Source organism: Saccopteryx bilineata, chromosome 9, assembly GCF_036850765.1.
Source record: "Saccopteryx bilineata isolate mSacBil1 chromosome 9, mSacBil1_pri_phased_curated, whole genome shotgun sequence".
In the NCBI taxonomy this organism is placed as follows: Eukaryota; Metazoa; Chordata; class Mammalia; order Chiroptera; family Emballonuridae; genus Saccopteryx; species Saccopteryx bilineata.
The window spans coordinates 40,138,442-40,154,456 of record NC_089498.1 but is presented as its reverse complement, the minus strand read 5'-3'; the positions used below and the strand labels follow the sequence as shown (position 1 = coordinate 40,154,456).

At 51.1% G+C, this 16,015-nt stretch overlaps 1 protein-coding gene across 1 annotated transcript in view; it reads right to left on the bottom strand.

The window, feature by feature from the left end:
* SLC7A5 (solute carrier family 7 member 5) overlaps positions 1 to 16,015 on the bottom strand; it is a 45,781-nt gene that overhangs the window by 24,088 nt on the left and 5,678 nt on the right. The window contains exon 2 of the mRNA XM_066242404.1: positions 3,360 to 3,485. Coding sequence (XP_066098501.1) covers positions 3,360 to 3,485 — 126 coding nt within the window. The remainder of the gene's footprint in view (positions 1 to 3,359; positions 3,486 to 16,015) is intronic.

Sequence of the window (16,015 nt, the reverse complement as noted above, 5' to 3'; positions counted from 1 at the left end):
TGGGTCTCATAGATAGCTACCTGGGCTTGAACCTGGGTCTGCTGGGCCCCACACCTGAGCCCCTTCTGCAGCCCCAGGCCCACCTGGGTGCCAGGTGGGCCAAGGAGGAAGACTGTTCTAATGCTGATTGGAGTGAAGGGCAGACACAGTGCCTAGTCCAGTCTGCCAGAGAATAGGTCGCATTCTCCGACGCAGGATGGCCAGCGGCCAGTCTGAGCACATGGAGCTGAGCCCCTGCTAGAAGGGCCAGCCCTTCTTCCATGGGGATCAGGCAGGCTGCCCCAGGGGGAAATAGAGTCAGACAAATGTTGTGGGAGAAAGGGGTTAATATTTTCAACGTGTCCTCTAGAAAGAAAGCCATTCATCTGGAAACAAAGTAAATCTCCTAAAGAAAAACAGGAGACAAGAATTTTGCAGACGCTGCACTGTATCCAGAGTTCAGAAAGGAACTGCTTCGGGTGGGGGGTGGGGGTTGGAGGTGGATGTTTTCGACAGCAACAGAATTATAAACACATTATGTATTCAGGCTGAACAAAAGCTCTTTGCTATCCCTTCTGAAATTTGTTTTTACAAAAATCAGGTTCCCCCCTACATTCCTCATCTGTCTGTATCTAATCATGCCAGCCAAGTAAATGCCTTCGCAAGCAAGGCGTCTATCAAATGGCCCATCTCCTGCCTGGACCAAGTGGTGCGGGCAGGGTGGATTTTTTTTCTTTCACCCATCAGTCCTAACTGCATCCACGAGGCCAGGGAGTTACTCAGCCCCAACCAGGGTCCTTGAGATCCAAGAAATAAAAAGTAAACTAAGGGGTTGTCTTCAGGAAAGTGCTGAAAGCTGAAGTCCCAGGAAGGCTCCCAAGGACAGGGGCAGTGCCCAGAGCAGCAGCAGGATTAAAGGCTCACCCAGCCCTGCCTTGTGGGCTCACCCACACGTCGTGTTTCAAGGACTTCCCGGGAAGCTGGACATCACTGGTCAGATGCATGCTCCCAAGGGGTCCAGCTCCTGAGGCAGTGACCTAGGCTACCCTCCATGGAGAGCGACTGCAAGTGAGGTGGAACTTTCCTTTCAATTATGCCAACAATGGCAGCTAAGGGAGCCAATTGTTACTACATACCAGCTGCCATGCTAAAAGCTTCACATATATTAATGTATTTTTAAAATTTATTCATTTTAGAGAGGAGAGAGAGAGAGAGAGAAGCGGGGAGGAACAGGAAGCATCAACTCTCATAGGTGCCTTGACCAGGCAAGTCCAAGGTTTCGAACCGGCGACCTCAGCATTCCAGGTCGTTTCAGGTCGACGCTTTATCCACTGCGCCACCATAGGTCAGGCCCATATTAATATATTTAATAAAAATGGTCTGCCTGAATAATCTGGATTCGAGTTTCGACTTTACTAGGTCAGTGGACAGCAGAGCTGTGGGCTTCCCTCTACCCCAAGACAGGACCAGTGAGGGCAGGCAACGTGGCGCCCCCTGCAGCCCCATGTGCACCCAATTCTCCAGATCATGAGCATGCCCCCTGCACCGTCCCATGGTCTATGGACGTCAGATTCCTAGACAGTGTGGTACCCCACGTGGCCAGTAGTGGGGGAAGGAAGCAGGGCAGTTCAGAACCGCAGGGATAGATTTTTGGGCATCACAGGCAGAAACCTTGAGGACACAGGTTTGGGGCCACACAATTCACAGCTAGCCAGCTCCAAAGTGTGAGAGAGGATGGGCTATAACAAGACAACAGCCACTGCCTGCTCAGGGCTTCACACTGGAGGGGAGCCGACATGAGAGGGACATGGAGCCCCTGTGCCTGCACAAGATTTTGGAAGTGTCATAAATTCTGGTTCTCCCTGTGACAGAGCTCTGAGCTGCTGCTGGGGCCAGGTGCACCAGGCCAGCAGAACCCCTAGTGAGATAGAGGACACTAAGGCTGGTCTCTGGGGCCCCTGCTTTCTTTTCTTTTTCTTTCTTTTTTGTGTATTTTTTTGAAGTGAGAAGCAGGGTGGCAGAGACAGACTCCTGCATGTGCCTGTTCGGGACCCATCCAGCATGCCCACTAGGGGGCAATGCTCTGTTGCAACCAGAACCATTTTAGTGCCTGAGGCAGAGGCCATGGAGCTATCCTCAGTGCCTGGGCCAACTTTGCTCCAATGGAGCCTTGACTGCAGGAGGGAAAGAAAAAGACAGAGAGAGAGGAGAGGGGAAAGGGTAGAGAAGCAGATGGGTGCTTCTCCTATGTGCCTTGGCCGAGAATTGAACCTGGGACTTCCATGTGGCCCCTGCTTTCTAACAGCACTCAGATGTAGTGAGGCCCCAGGTCCCACCTGCCCTTCCCAAATAGAGGGCTGAGGGTTCTTGTTATGTGTGTGTCCTCATGGTGACCTCCTCTGAAGGGGTTCTCAGAACCTGTCTTGGACCAGCATTGCAGGATCACTCACCTACAGAATCTAAGCTGATGCTCACCCTGGGCCTGCTGTACTCCCAACTCCAGGAGCAACCAGGACTTCTGTTCACCAAGACACACCTACAAGAATGTTCCTAACAGCATTTCCATAGCGGCCAGAAATGGGGGACCACCCCATCTTGTCCATACAATGATAAACAAATCAGCACCTTCACAAGGAACAAGGCCCAATAGAGAGAGGATGAACCGCCAGTAATGTCACGGTGTGAGCGACCCACACATGACAGAACAAAGTGCTGATCACAGAAGAGAGGTCAGCATGCTAGACACTGGTGGGAAGGGGCATCCATGGCCTCGAGGACCCTTCTGGTGCCTGGACTGGACTGTTCAATGTCCTCCCCTGGGGGGCAGCTATAATTTATCTGTGGGGCACCTACAATCTGTATAGCTTCCTGTGTGCAAGATATACTTGAAGAGACAAAACTAGCAACAGCACCTCTCTGCCATACTCACGATGTGCCAGGCACAGTGCTAAGCTCTCTCTAAGAACCTCTAAGTCACTATCTTATCCCTCCCCGCCTCTGACTGTGGGTAGGAGAGGGGGATTCAAAGGACAGGGTGAACCTATTTCTCCCTGCCACCCTGGGAGGGGAACTGATTTGACTTGTTGGGTGATGTTCAGTTTCTCTAACTCAATGTCAGGGCTTTGCCCGGGATGGGGTGACCTGGTTCACAGGGCCCTTCAAATGGTACCCTTCATGCTAGTGTGTCAGACCCGAGGGCTAGGGGAGTTCAGAGCAGGGGACCCCTATTAAGGATAAGGGTATAGAGTGTAAGTAAAGCGATGTATTGGAGAACCTGGTATACCTGGGAGCTGACTGGGACATTCAGAGGTGGGGACCCCTCAACCCTGGCACAGCAGGCCTTCCCTAGACAGCTGTGAAGGCCCAGAGGACGCACTTACCCTTCCCAATCTGGATGAAGCCCAGCAAAATGATCAAGGCCAGTGCCAGGAGTTTGGCGGCAGCAAAGGCATCCTGGACGCGGGTGGCAGCCTTGACGCTGTAACAGTTCACGGCCGTGAGAAGCACTGTGGAGATAGGACAGTGAGTGAGTCCCACTGGACAGAGCAGCATGAGACAGGGGCAGGATGAGAAGGAACCCAGCCCCTTTGGTGGGGTCTCATCTTCCAGGACTTGTTTTTAATAAACTTGACAGTTCTTCAGGCCCAAAGGTTGAGAACCACAGGCTCTTAAGCTGTGATCCCAGATACTCCTGGGCTGTCCCAAAAGATTTTTTTTAATGAATAAATTTCAACTTCCTAAGGGACTGACAATCAAAACAGTTACCTCCCCCCCCACCATCCACACACCTGAGTCTGAGTTGAGCGCTATCTTAAGAGTACAGGCTAGATAGCAAACCTGCCATTTGGAAGGGGACTGCATTCCCCTTTCTGCACCCACTCAACATTTAGCATAATTTATCAGGTTCACGCACAGTCTACCAAATTTCTTGAAGGTGGGAAAACCTTTCTTGAGAATCTTCCAGAATCCCAGAGTTAACAGGTGAGTGAGGTATCCTGTTAGCACAAGTCTATGTGACAAGCCAAATGGTGGGACCACGAGGGCAATTCTGACACCTGAAATGGGGGCTAAGGGCGCATGCCACAGCCCCAGAGTCAACAAGCAGCCATGCCCAGGGGATCCCAGCTGGCACAGGAAACCACACACGAGCTGCTGTTGTAACAGCATGCCTTGAAACTGAAAATCATACCAGTTACAGGTGGTTTTCCTGACCGGGGAGGGAACAGAGAAGGAGACAGGCTGGCAGCTAAGCCAGGCTCCATGAATGCACCTGGACAGAAGCAGATGCTGCCTGGGTGCCTGTAAGACCCCGGTCCTGTGCTGAGTAAGAGAGGGGTGGAGAGGTTAACACATTGCTGACCGGCAAATTTACGCAGAGTTATCTCATGTCACGGCTATTTTTTCATAGTTGAGTATGAAAGCGAAACAATTTAAATACACTTCAGTATACTTTATTTATACATAATGAATTTAAATGAAACTTTGTACATATCTGCTACTTCCCTGAGGCTCTTGGATCACTAAGTTCAGCAGTTACACCTGCAATTTTGAATAATCCTCCAAAGTTGGTGTAATACCATTTTCAATTCACTCTTCTTCAAAATCACTTTCACTATCAGATCTTATTACATTTCTTTTTTGTTGTTTTGGTGGTCTAATATCCGACTCATTACTGTCTTCCGATAAACTATCAATTTCTATATCCCTACAATATATTTCAAAATCACTTGGACAATCAGATAAAACGTCTGCATATAATTCACTGAAAAGTTTTTCACCTTCATGATCTGTCATGGTTGAAACTTCTGTAATACTATTATATAATTGCGATAAAAACCTAAATATCAAGAAAAGTCACTATTTTTTTATAATAAACTGAACACGATGAAGAAAGATTTTACAATATCCTTGATATGTGTGTTCAAACTGGGAGCGGTTAGAAGACAGTCCAAGTTGAGAGGGCTCGACTCTGTGATTGTTTTTGTTTGCCGTACCTTTGATGTTGCGGTCTCAGCCTGGAGGAGTGGGAAGAAAAGGAGTCCGCAGGAGAACAGAGAACGGTGTGTTGTTTTTCGAACTTCGACCCTCAGGGCGAAGAGTCACAAATACAATAATCCTATATTACCCTGAGTTCCAAAAATTGAAATAGCCAATGCAAGTGCAAACACGAGTTAACTCGTGAGCGGTCAACAATGTAAGATACACACCTCAGCCTGACCAGCAGTGGCACAGTGGATAGAGCGTCAGAACCTGGGACCCTGAGGTCCCAGGTTCAAAACCCAAGGTCTTCACCTTGGGCACGGGATCATTGAAATGACCCCATGCTCGCTGGCTTGACCCCAAAGGTCACTGGCTTGGCTGGAACCCCCCCCCCAAAGGCACATATGAGAAACAATCAATGAACAATTAAAGTGACACAACTATGAGTTGATGCTTCTCACCTCTCTCTTTTCCCTGTCTGTATGTCTATCTCGCAAAAAAAAAAAAAAAAAGATTCATACATGTCCATGAGCCATCAATGTTTAGGGATCTTGAGAGCTGGCTATTAACACAGCCTCCATGTAAACTTACAATGAAATAAAATTATACTAAAACAAATGCAATGAACACTCAATACTGATTTCTTCCCTCATTTCAATATTTTTTTAATTAAAATAAATTGATTTTAGAAAGAGGTAGAGAAAGAAACATCTATTTGCTGTTCCAGAATAGCAAACATCTGTTTGCTATTATGTGTTCACTGGTTGATTCTTGTATGTGTCCTGACCAGGGATCAAACCCGCAACCTTGGCATGTTGGGACAACGCTCTACCAACCCAGCCAGGGCCTACTTCACCATTTCTAATTCATCCACTCACTCAGGTCACTATGCTGCTGAGTAGCCATGTGCTCATCCTAGCGCCCTGCACGAAGTTGCTGGAAACCAGCTGCCCAGGCAGCACTTACACCGGGTCTGGCAGGGGCACATTTGGGAGCCTTTCTCTCTTGGAGGACTGGTCATTAAACATTAACCTGCATGGCCAGGTCCTATGGGAAGGGCCTCTCTTCACCTTTCCCTGCATAGCCATCACTTCCTGAGAAGACTTCGGTAAGGTAAGAAAGTCTAGAAAGGCCTTTTGTTGATCCTTCCTCTTTTCCAGACAGAACTAACCCGGGGCTGGGGGTCCTCAGGTGGCATCTGTCCCCAGCTAGAGTAATTACATGTTACTTTACTATTTGAGGATCAGGCCCCAAAGAGATAAGACCACATTAATTAACTGGATGAGACCGACCAGTTCAGGCAGAAGGAAAACAGGAAATCTTCCCAGTGTGCTCTGGATAGGATTAAGGCCTCATCGCTCTGCCTGCTTTAATAGCACCCTCCCCCTCACTTTTTCTTCCCTGCTCTAAACTCTGGCTGATGCAATGGTTTGACAGAGACTCCATATATGTTATACACTGAGAAAGTTCAGGATGAAAAATAATTTGAAACTATTTGCTTTAAAGGCTGCTATTTCTAAACCGAAATACTCAGAAGTTCCCCTGTAGTGGGTATGATAGCCAAAGGCTGTGACATATGGACTCAGTATGGCCTTTACTCACAGGGACCCTGGTGAAACTGCCAGCTCCTAGGCTGTGGTTTCTGCACCTGCAGAGGCTCATAGTTAAGATGAGCTGTCTTGGGGTGCTGGGTGTTTAAATAAGGTCGTGAGAATGTGGGGCTCAGACAAAGTATCTGTGTCACAGTACTGAAGCAACTCTTGCAGGAGCTGAAAGGCTCAGAGGAGAAGGCCAATGGAGGCAAACAGCACCTCGGTCCCAGCCCTCAACCAATGGGGAAGACAGCTGTCCTGTATTAAGCACGTCAGCACTGCCATTCCCAGCACAGAAGAGGAAACAGAAGCTCAGAGAAACCCATGTGCAAGGTGGTAGGGGCACACCTAGCACTGAGACCAGGGTGTCTGGGGCCCTCTGACACTCCCCACGGGACTGAGAGTGCAGGGTGGGGAGAGGAGGGTAAGAGTGGAATTCTCTTTTCCTAGGCTGCCAGTCTAGTGCTCTCTGGTCCAACCTGCTCAGTGGCTGGAATTCAGGATGGAGGGGCCTTAAAGGGCAAGCCCAGGATCTAATCGGTCCTTCCTGCCACTGGGTGCCAGAGAGCCTCTTCACAGTGACAGAGCTGGCCAGAGGCTTCTCTCAGACTGCCTCCCATTTCCTTACGGTTGAGCGACAATCATGAAGCAATCGCCTCAGGCCCCTCCTCCCAAGGCACACACAGCCTTCCGGATGCAGCAAGAGGCCCGGGGATTGCATCACTCCTCCATTCATGCCCTGAGGGAGGCAGGGCAGCAGGCAGGGAAGGTGTGGCCAAGCCCTCACACCAGGAGGCAGCTTTTCCAAGGCCACTAGCAGCGCTGAAGGCTGGTTGCGTCCTCAGAGTGGGCACTCGGCCCTGGCTTCAGACCAGAGCATCACTGACAGCATCAAGTGCAGCAGCTCTGGCTGTCACCTCTGCTCAACTCACCCCATCTGGGGTCTCTCTACCCCATGGTGAGCAGGGGAACCTCTCCATTTCATAGATGAGGACTCTGAGGCTCCTGGAAGGGGTGGCAGCTTGTGCCCAGAGCCCCCAGCCTGTGGGCTGCCCTGATGTGGTGGTCACTGAGACAGAGGGGGTCTTACTTGTCACTAGGATGCGAGAGAGGCCCCTTCTGACACCCCATTACCCCTCCAACATTAACAAAGGGCACACACCCTGCCCAGTCCAAGATCCAACCCAACAGTTGTCAGAGAGCCACTGTGCACCACGGCGATCTCCCCGAATGCAGTACTATCTCAAGACATTAAAAAAGTCCAGATTGTGGACAGTGTCCTGGGCTCTTCTGGCCCTCTGGGGATGTGCTACCCCAGTCTGGAAGGGGAAGGGACCTGATCACAGAAGAAAGACGACTTTATAATTCAGTGTGTCCGTAAAGTCATGGTGCACTTTTGACTGGTCACAGGAAAGCAACAAAAGACAACAGAAATGTGAAATCTGCATCAAATAAAAGGAAAACTCTCCCAGGTTCATACCTATTCAGTGCAGTTCGATGTGGGCTCACGCACAGATTTTTTAGGGCTCCTTAGGTAGCTATCCCGTATAGCCTCTACAGACTCGTCACTGACTGATGGCCTACCAGAACCGGGTTTCTCCACCAAACTGCCGGTTTCCTTCAACTGCTTATCCCACCGAGTAATGTTATTCCTATGTGGTGGCGCTTCATTATAAACGCGCAGATATTCACGTCGCATTTTGGTCACGGATTCGAATTTATCGAGCCACAGAACACACTGAACTTTGCTCTGAACTGTCCACATCTCGACTGGCATGGCTGTGGGCTGCTCCGCTGTATACACGGTGTTACGTCATCATCTGTGCATGCGGACATGCTGCCACATCATCCTACAGAAACTGGGAGGGTTTTCCTTTTATTTGTTGCAGATTTCACATTTCTATCATCTTTTGTTGCTTTCCTGTGACTGGACAAAAGTGCACCATGACTTTACGGACACACAGTATTTGTTTCTTTAAAAAAGAACCAGGCTCTGGCTGGTTGGCTCAATGGTAGAGTGTCAGCCCAGTGTGTGGATGTCCTGAGTTTGATTTTTGGTCAGGGCACACAGGAAAAGCGACCACCTGCTTCTCCACCCCTCCCCCTTCTCTCTCTCTCTCTCTCTGTTTTCCCTTCCTGCAGCCATGGCTCAATTGGTTTGAATGAGTTGTCCCCAGGCACTGAGGATGGCTTCATGGCCTCACCTCAGGAGCAATTGCGCAAGGGCCCCAGATGGGCAGAGCATCACCCCATAGGGGGCTTGCTGGGTGGATGCAGGTCAGGGTGCATGTGGGAGTCTGTCTCTTTGCCTTCCTTCCTCTCACTTAATAAAAAGAAAAAAGATAAAAGATAAAAAGAACCAAAACATATGATGAAGTTTAAATTTTTATTGTCTTTGGCTGATGAGTAAACAAGTGCTTTACTGTTCTCATAGTGTTTCTCTTTAAAAATTTTCAAAATGAAATATAATCTTAAGTAAATAGGCAAATTCACCAGGACTCGGTGTCTTTCAGCCTTAACCCAAGAGGTCCTGGGAAGAGTTGGTGAGCTGGGTTTGCAGCCCAGCTACCCTGATTTAAGCTCCACCACCTGGACAAGATGTCCAACTCCTCTGAGCCTTAGTTTCCACACCTGCAGGATGGGGGCTGATCTGACAACACGAGGTTCTAAGTGTGCAGAGATGTAAGGAGGGTTCACTGCTGTTGTCATGACTGCAACTCAGCCCCTCCAGTACAGGAGAGTAAGAGAAGGTACTTGTGCTACAGTTAGGGAGAGAATGGGACACCCAGGGCACAGGCCCAGCAGGATGATAAAAGTGGGTGGCTATCAGGAGGGCACCCTGAGCCACCACCCCTACCCAGATAAAACATGGCTGTGCTCGCAAATGGTGACAGCTGGGCGAAGGAGATAGAGCCCAGAGTCCCCTGGAGAGGAGGCAGCTCTGGGCTGTATGCAGATGGCTCATTCCATAGGCCACGCTAGAAGCCTGTCCTTCTTCAAGTTTGTCCCCTTCCTCATTCTGCTGTAGCATAACCCACCTAACTGGCTGGCAGAGGCGTCCGGCTCAACCTCGGCAAAGGAACCAGAATCCCAGAGCTGCGCTACAAAGTCACCATCCATCTGCTAAGGGGCTTCTGCCCTCCTCCTGCTGTGGTGGCTCCACTTGTATCCCCATCCTTATGTTGGTTACAGCTCAAGGCCCAGATGGAAGTGCTGCCCAGTGAAGGAAGAATGACGCCTCGACTGGGCCTCTTGCTCTAACCCTCTAGCCTCAGGGGACACCTGGTTACAGTTAGAGCCCAGCTGTGAGGTCCAATGCCAGCGCTGGCCTGACTTGGTGACTTGGTGCAGATTAGTCATCTGCAGTCCCCAAGGGCTGAGGACAGCACTGGACATAAGCTGGATAATACAGTGCAGCTTCTCCCATGACCTGCTATTTCTCAGGACTTCATTGGGTAGCATCTCTGGGACCCTCCCTGGCCCTGATCATAGTGTGTCTTAGCGACCCCCCTCCCATTCTCTCTGCTTCCCCATCTGGGTGGTGCTTTCTACACAGTTTTAGGGGCCTTAATAAAAAGGGGCAATATAGGGGGCAAAGGCAGTCTGAGACCTATGAGCCATGCTGCCTCACACAGGTGGGGTCTGGCTATTGGTAACTGGCCAGAAGGGGCTGAGATGTCAGGCAAATGAACGTCGTTTGACCCAGAACTCTGCCACAGGTCCTGAGATGAAAAGCAAGTGCCAGCAGGCTGAGCTGGTCCCAGGAAACTTGGCCAGCCTGGTCTCCTGGGCTCACCCAGAAAAGTAGCTGGCACCAGGCCAAAGTAGTGCCCACTGACCACTGCTAAGTGAGGATGGTCCGAGACATGAGCTCAGGAAGACAGCCAGCCTGCTGACTTGGAGCCGGAACCCCACCTGCCAGACATCTCGGCACTCACTGGGCATCTGGACCCTGAGCCCTGGCTGTTGGTGGGTTGGTTCCTAGGATGACAGTCAGTGACCATGCATGGGATAGTATGACCCATGTGGCGGGGAAAGCTGCCACCAACACAGCTGACCACTGAAGGGGCGTCCAGCCACTCTGTGGGTTCTTGTCCCGCCTTTGCCTTACTCATCCAAATCTACCTGGCACACATGGGGACCAGGGTTTGGCGGGTGTTCAATGGACATGTGCCTTGTTAATCAGCACCTTCTTCCTGGGACCACTGAAGTCTAGATGTCCTCTGGGCTTCATGCTAACCTCATCCCACTCCCTCCCAGCCTGTCTTCATTTCTTGCCTTAAGGCGTCCTCCCTTCTAATGACAGAAGGGGTCTCACACTTCAGGGTGTGTCAATACCCTGAAGGTCTAAGAATCTGCCTCTCTAACTCAAGGATGCTGAGGCTGCTGCTCTGGGGACCCAATTTGGAGAACCAGGGGGTGACTTCCCAATGCATAAATCACCTTTAATGGGCCCCAAGAAAGTGAGTGTGCCTGGCCCAGCAACCCAAACCGGTGAGAAGGCCGACCTCACCACCAGGATGCACTAGAATGCTGAACAACAGCTCAGGTTGACCGTGGCTCCAGACTTCATCCCTACTGCTGGCAATTGAGGGAAAAATAAGCAATTCCCAGAACCAGTGAGTTGTTCTGGGGGTCCCTAGTCTCTCTAGGAGCAAAGGGAAGTATTACAATTCAAGAGGCTGCCACCCACAGGAGAAGTTAATATCCAGCTCTCTCCTGTCTCCATTCACTGATTACTGTAAAAAGATATTACTAATAGGCCAGCATCACATTTTCAAATTCTCTGTGACTCACCGAAGAACATGTTTCCATATTTTTTTCCATTTTTAACCAGGGCTGGGTTATTAAGCCTGACCACACAGAGTTCACCCCAGCCCAGGGTGGAGGTGTCAGCGACCATCTGGAACAAGGCTGACACATTTATTTCAAAACATGCCAGAAAGAGACACATTTGTCAATTCAGAAATTTGCCGACACCCTGAGACCTGGAGTAAGCAGGAAACCCCACAAATAGCAACTTCTCTCTTTACGGGCTCTTTGGAAGCAAGAGTCTGGAGAACAGGGAAGTTCTCAAAGGGTCCCCTAAACCCAGGAACAGCCAGGACTGACAGGAGGGAGACTTGCCTCGAGCTCTGAAAAATGAGAGAGTTCTGACATGCTGCGTGACCTTGGGCACGTTACTTAGCATGTATGAGCCTATTTCCTCATATAGTAAATAGGAATACTGCTTTGTGAGTGAGTTATGCAAACATGCCGTCTGGCACCCTGGTAAGGATTAGTATTAATCTGATTGGTTACTGCTGAGTGTGAAGATCTGCTGAGAACAGATGAAGCTGTGTGTGCACGGTTAGAAGTCACCATCACTGGCTAAATGCAGACACATGCGTATGTCTATGGCCAGATATTCCTACCCCCTCCCCAAAACCTCTGTTCCTCCAGCAGTTATGCTAATAAAAAAAGAAAAAGGTGAGAAAACCTTCTGCAGTTGCTGTAGCTGAGGGATGAGAAGACACATGTAGTATTCAACCCTCATTGACAGTTGGGGTCAAGAGAGCTCAGAGAGTCTGTCCAACATGCTGAAAGTCATACAGCAGTCACCAGGAGAGAAGGGTGAGTATGCCCAGGTCTAAGTCCCACTTGAATGTTGTGGCCACTCAACCAGGGTCTTCAACCCTGGCTGTTTATGAGAAGCTCCACCACAGCTCCCTGACCTGCACTGTGCTTCCCTTTGCTGAGTCTCAGAGGAGACCTGGGCAACAGTCCTAACCAGGTGATTCCAAGATCCGGCCAGTGATGGGACCCACTGATGGGGACAAACCCTGGAGGACCCCATCCAACCTGAGCGTGCCTGAGATGCGAGACTGCTGGCACCCTCTCAGAGGGAAGGGGAGAAGGGAAAGGGAGGTGGAAGACTGACATCTCTGAACCAGGCTGCCTTGGCCAGGTGTCTGCTGCTCTCTGGGCTGAGGGTTTCTCATGTGGGACTTGCAGAGAGCAGTGCCCACGAGTGCCTGCCCCAAGCCCCCTGTGCCGCTGGCCAGACCCCCCACCCCCACACCAGCTACCCTGCCTGCACACCCCCTTTAGGCACAAGGCCTGAACAAGCTATAGAACATGTGTTCACTCGTGTCTCCCTCCTACTGGGTAAGGCTAATCCAGGACAGAGCCCAGTCCCCGTTCTGCTCCACAGTCCCCAGCCCAAAAGCCCAGTCTTCACATGGACCCGACAGTGCTGGACGTCACTGAGCCCTGCCGTCCTGGAAGACAGTGATGGTGAGAGCCCCTCCCTCATGTCCTCCCTGTAGGACACTCACGATGCCCCTGTTTACATGTGACCAGTCCAGAGAGACCCTCACTTTCCCTCTGTGCCTTGGTAGTGATGAGCTGAACTGCCCGTCCTTACAGATTCATAGGGACAAAGTGCTGTTAACCAATCTGGTTCAGCTGCTTTCCTCCCCCAGAACCCTGGAACAGGCCAGCCTGGGGGAAAACATTCTCTACAAACCATTGCTCCTAGTCGCCTTCACCCCACACCCACCTCCAGCCCTTACCCTCAGTGCTGAGGGGGTCTCAAAGAACGCCCTCAGACCCATAACATACAGGTGCAAAGGCGTAGGGCATCCAGACCCACTAGAAGTGGCTCTAGCTAGGCCCCACCTTCTCTTGCTGCTGCACTGAGTACCTACAGTCTCCTCTCTGCACCTGGAGGAGCCACAGCTCCTGGTCTGCACAGGCGTCCACTGTGCCCCTCGCCAGGCACACTTGCCCTGTCGTGTTTAATTCCTGCACAATCCCTCTGACACCTGGCCTTTGCTGGGATGGACATCAAATCACACACCCTCTCCTCTGCAGGCACAACTCACCCACCCATCCCTGCCCTGTTCTGGGGTCTGAAACATAGGTCCAGAGAAGCCAAGCACCTGGCCTGTGTCCTACAGCCCAAGGACTCAAAGAACTTGAGGGACAGAGCCAGGGTCCCACTCAGGCCTTCTGCAGCGGCCCTGGCTTTCCAGTAGACCCCGCTGACAGAATCCCCAAGCAGGGAACCAGGTGAGGACACAGCCTCACAGCCCATGTGAGTGCTGAGGGATGAATCCTCTGCTGGTCTTGAGCAACTCACACAGACAGGGACAAAGTTCTGGGCTGGCCACAGGGTCACAGTGGGCTCATGTCTGCAGGGGCTGGCCTTGGTTCTGTATTGGCTACTCTTTGAGCAACTTACAGATGATCATGTCTCAGCAGCGACTGATGTCAGCCAGCAACCAAGGACAGAGTGACTCAGAGCCTGGATCAGGTTGCACGTATCATGCTCCCAAAGCCTGAATGAGAAGTCAGCGCTAATTCTTCACAGTGGGCAGAACTCAGTGGGGGAGGGGTGGGCTGACCCCATGAAATGCCCTGCCTGGAATAGCCCACTGTCTAGAGCAAGAACTCGCGTCCTGCCGGGATCAAGGAAAGAACTATGTGGGGTCCTCCTGCCATGATGTAGAACGGACCCCAACCAACAGAGCCAAAAAGCTGCCGGACTGGGCAGCAGCCGTGTTGGTGGAGACAGGATGGGGTAAAGCCCAGGGGTGGGAACAGGTGCACTCTGGGTAACCCCCTTGGCCACAGTCCAGACCTGGGCTTGGGAAGGCGACACCGACTGGGTGTGTAGAATCACATAGCCCTCCCTAGTCCCCAGAACCTGCTGTGAGTCATGGAAGGAGGCAAGGGGAACTAGAGGCCAGTGTGACCACAGGACAGGGTCCAGGGCCTCTGGGCAGCTGGAACGCACTACCGGCCCACCCTGACCTTGAAACTCACTTGTGAAGTGATTTTTGATAAAAAGATAAAATGAGTATAATAAAATGTGTGTATTCTGCCCCACAGACAGAGGGAAAAGCGCTTCCCAGGAATCCGGGACATGGACAAACTTCAGAACAATGTGTTCTTGAGCCTGCCAACTGAAACACTGGACATGGAATCCAACACCATTCCAGAAGACCCTGCCATACACTTGGTCATGTGTCTCCACATGGCTGATGGCAACAGGCAGTTCAACAGGCAGGTCAGTTGTACAGCCTGCATTCCCAGCCCACCCCTGCCTGAGTTTCCTTGGCTATAAAATGGGAATGACAGCACATTTCACAGACTGAGGTGCAGAGCATATGGGAACAGGGGAATCCAAGAGCACTAGCTAGTCGGATCTGTTTCTGCCTTGATCGGGGCCTCTCTTGGGAGTAGGGGTGGCTTCAAGCCTGAACACCCTATGACCACAGCTTGGAGTAAACATGCCCGATGCACATTTCTGGGCAGAGCCCACACATTCCATGGGATTATCAGAGGGGACTGTGACCCAGGGAAAAAGGGTTAGAAATGCTCGCCGGCATTTCCCACATCTCTGGGGTCAAATGCTTCTGTGAGGGACCACACAGGACTCAGCCCTGGTCCCTGACTTGGCCTGATCCACTCTAGCGGCCAGACCACTTTCATGTCAGGCAGGCAAGTCAGATTTCAGTGCTAATTACTGGCTGTGATCTGCACTGAGCTCACAGCTTGAGATTCTGGGGTCGCCAGCTCCTTGGAAATACCCAGAAGCCTTTGTCTCATGCATCAAGTGGCTCAGCCCTGGTGGATGGCAGGTGACCAGACACCCTGAACCAGGCCTCACTGTGACAGGCCCAGGTGGAGTCCTGGAGACACAGTGGTGGACACGTTGCGTGAGGTCCCATACCAACAGAATCAGGGTCTCCATCTGGCACTGACAGAAACAAGCAGGTGGCTGGAAGACTGGGGGTGGGGGGTGGGAAAGTACTGTTATGGTCTCCCTTCCCGCCTCTGGTCTTTATCCCAAACGACCAACTTCCTTGCAAGTCAGCTGGCCATGGCTCACCCCTGACACCAAACCCACACCTCATCTATGTCCTTCACCCCTACCTTGGGAGAAGCCGACAGATCACCTCCCCCTGCCACCACCACTACCACCAACCACTGAGGCCAGGGGGATGCGTGTGCAGTGAGCATCTCATCAGCTCAGATCCCAGTGAAAAATGCTGGCATGCACCTCTGGCTTTCCCCCTCCTTCCCTCCACTCTCTCCCTTTCTTCTTTTCTCTAAACCAGAAAAGAACAAGTTCTAGGGCAGTTCAAGATGTTAAAGGTGAACATCCTTGAGAAGGCAACGTGGAGAATAAGTCACAGCCATTATGTGACTGGGTCCCCATGTACTCTTATTAAATACATCATGGGATAGTCCTCACAAACACCCAGGCAGGGCTGTGAAAAATTCCCACATCATGTATGTATAAATTGAGCTTTGGAGGTCCCAGTGAATTTTTTGAAACAGAACACAGGTCTGTCCATGTGCATAACATAGGCTTGGTACTTGACACCAGGTAGGAAATAGGTCAGGTATGGGTCCCCAGAGGAACAGCAGCTAAGGAACCCCCAGCCCCACCCCATGCATATCTGTCCAAGTAA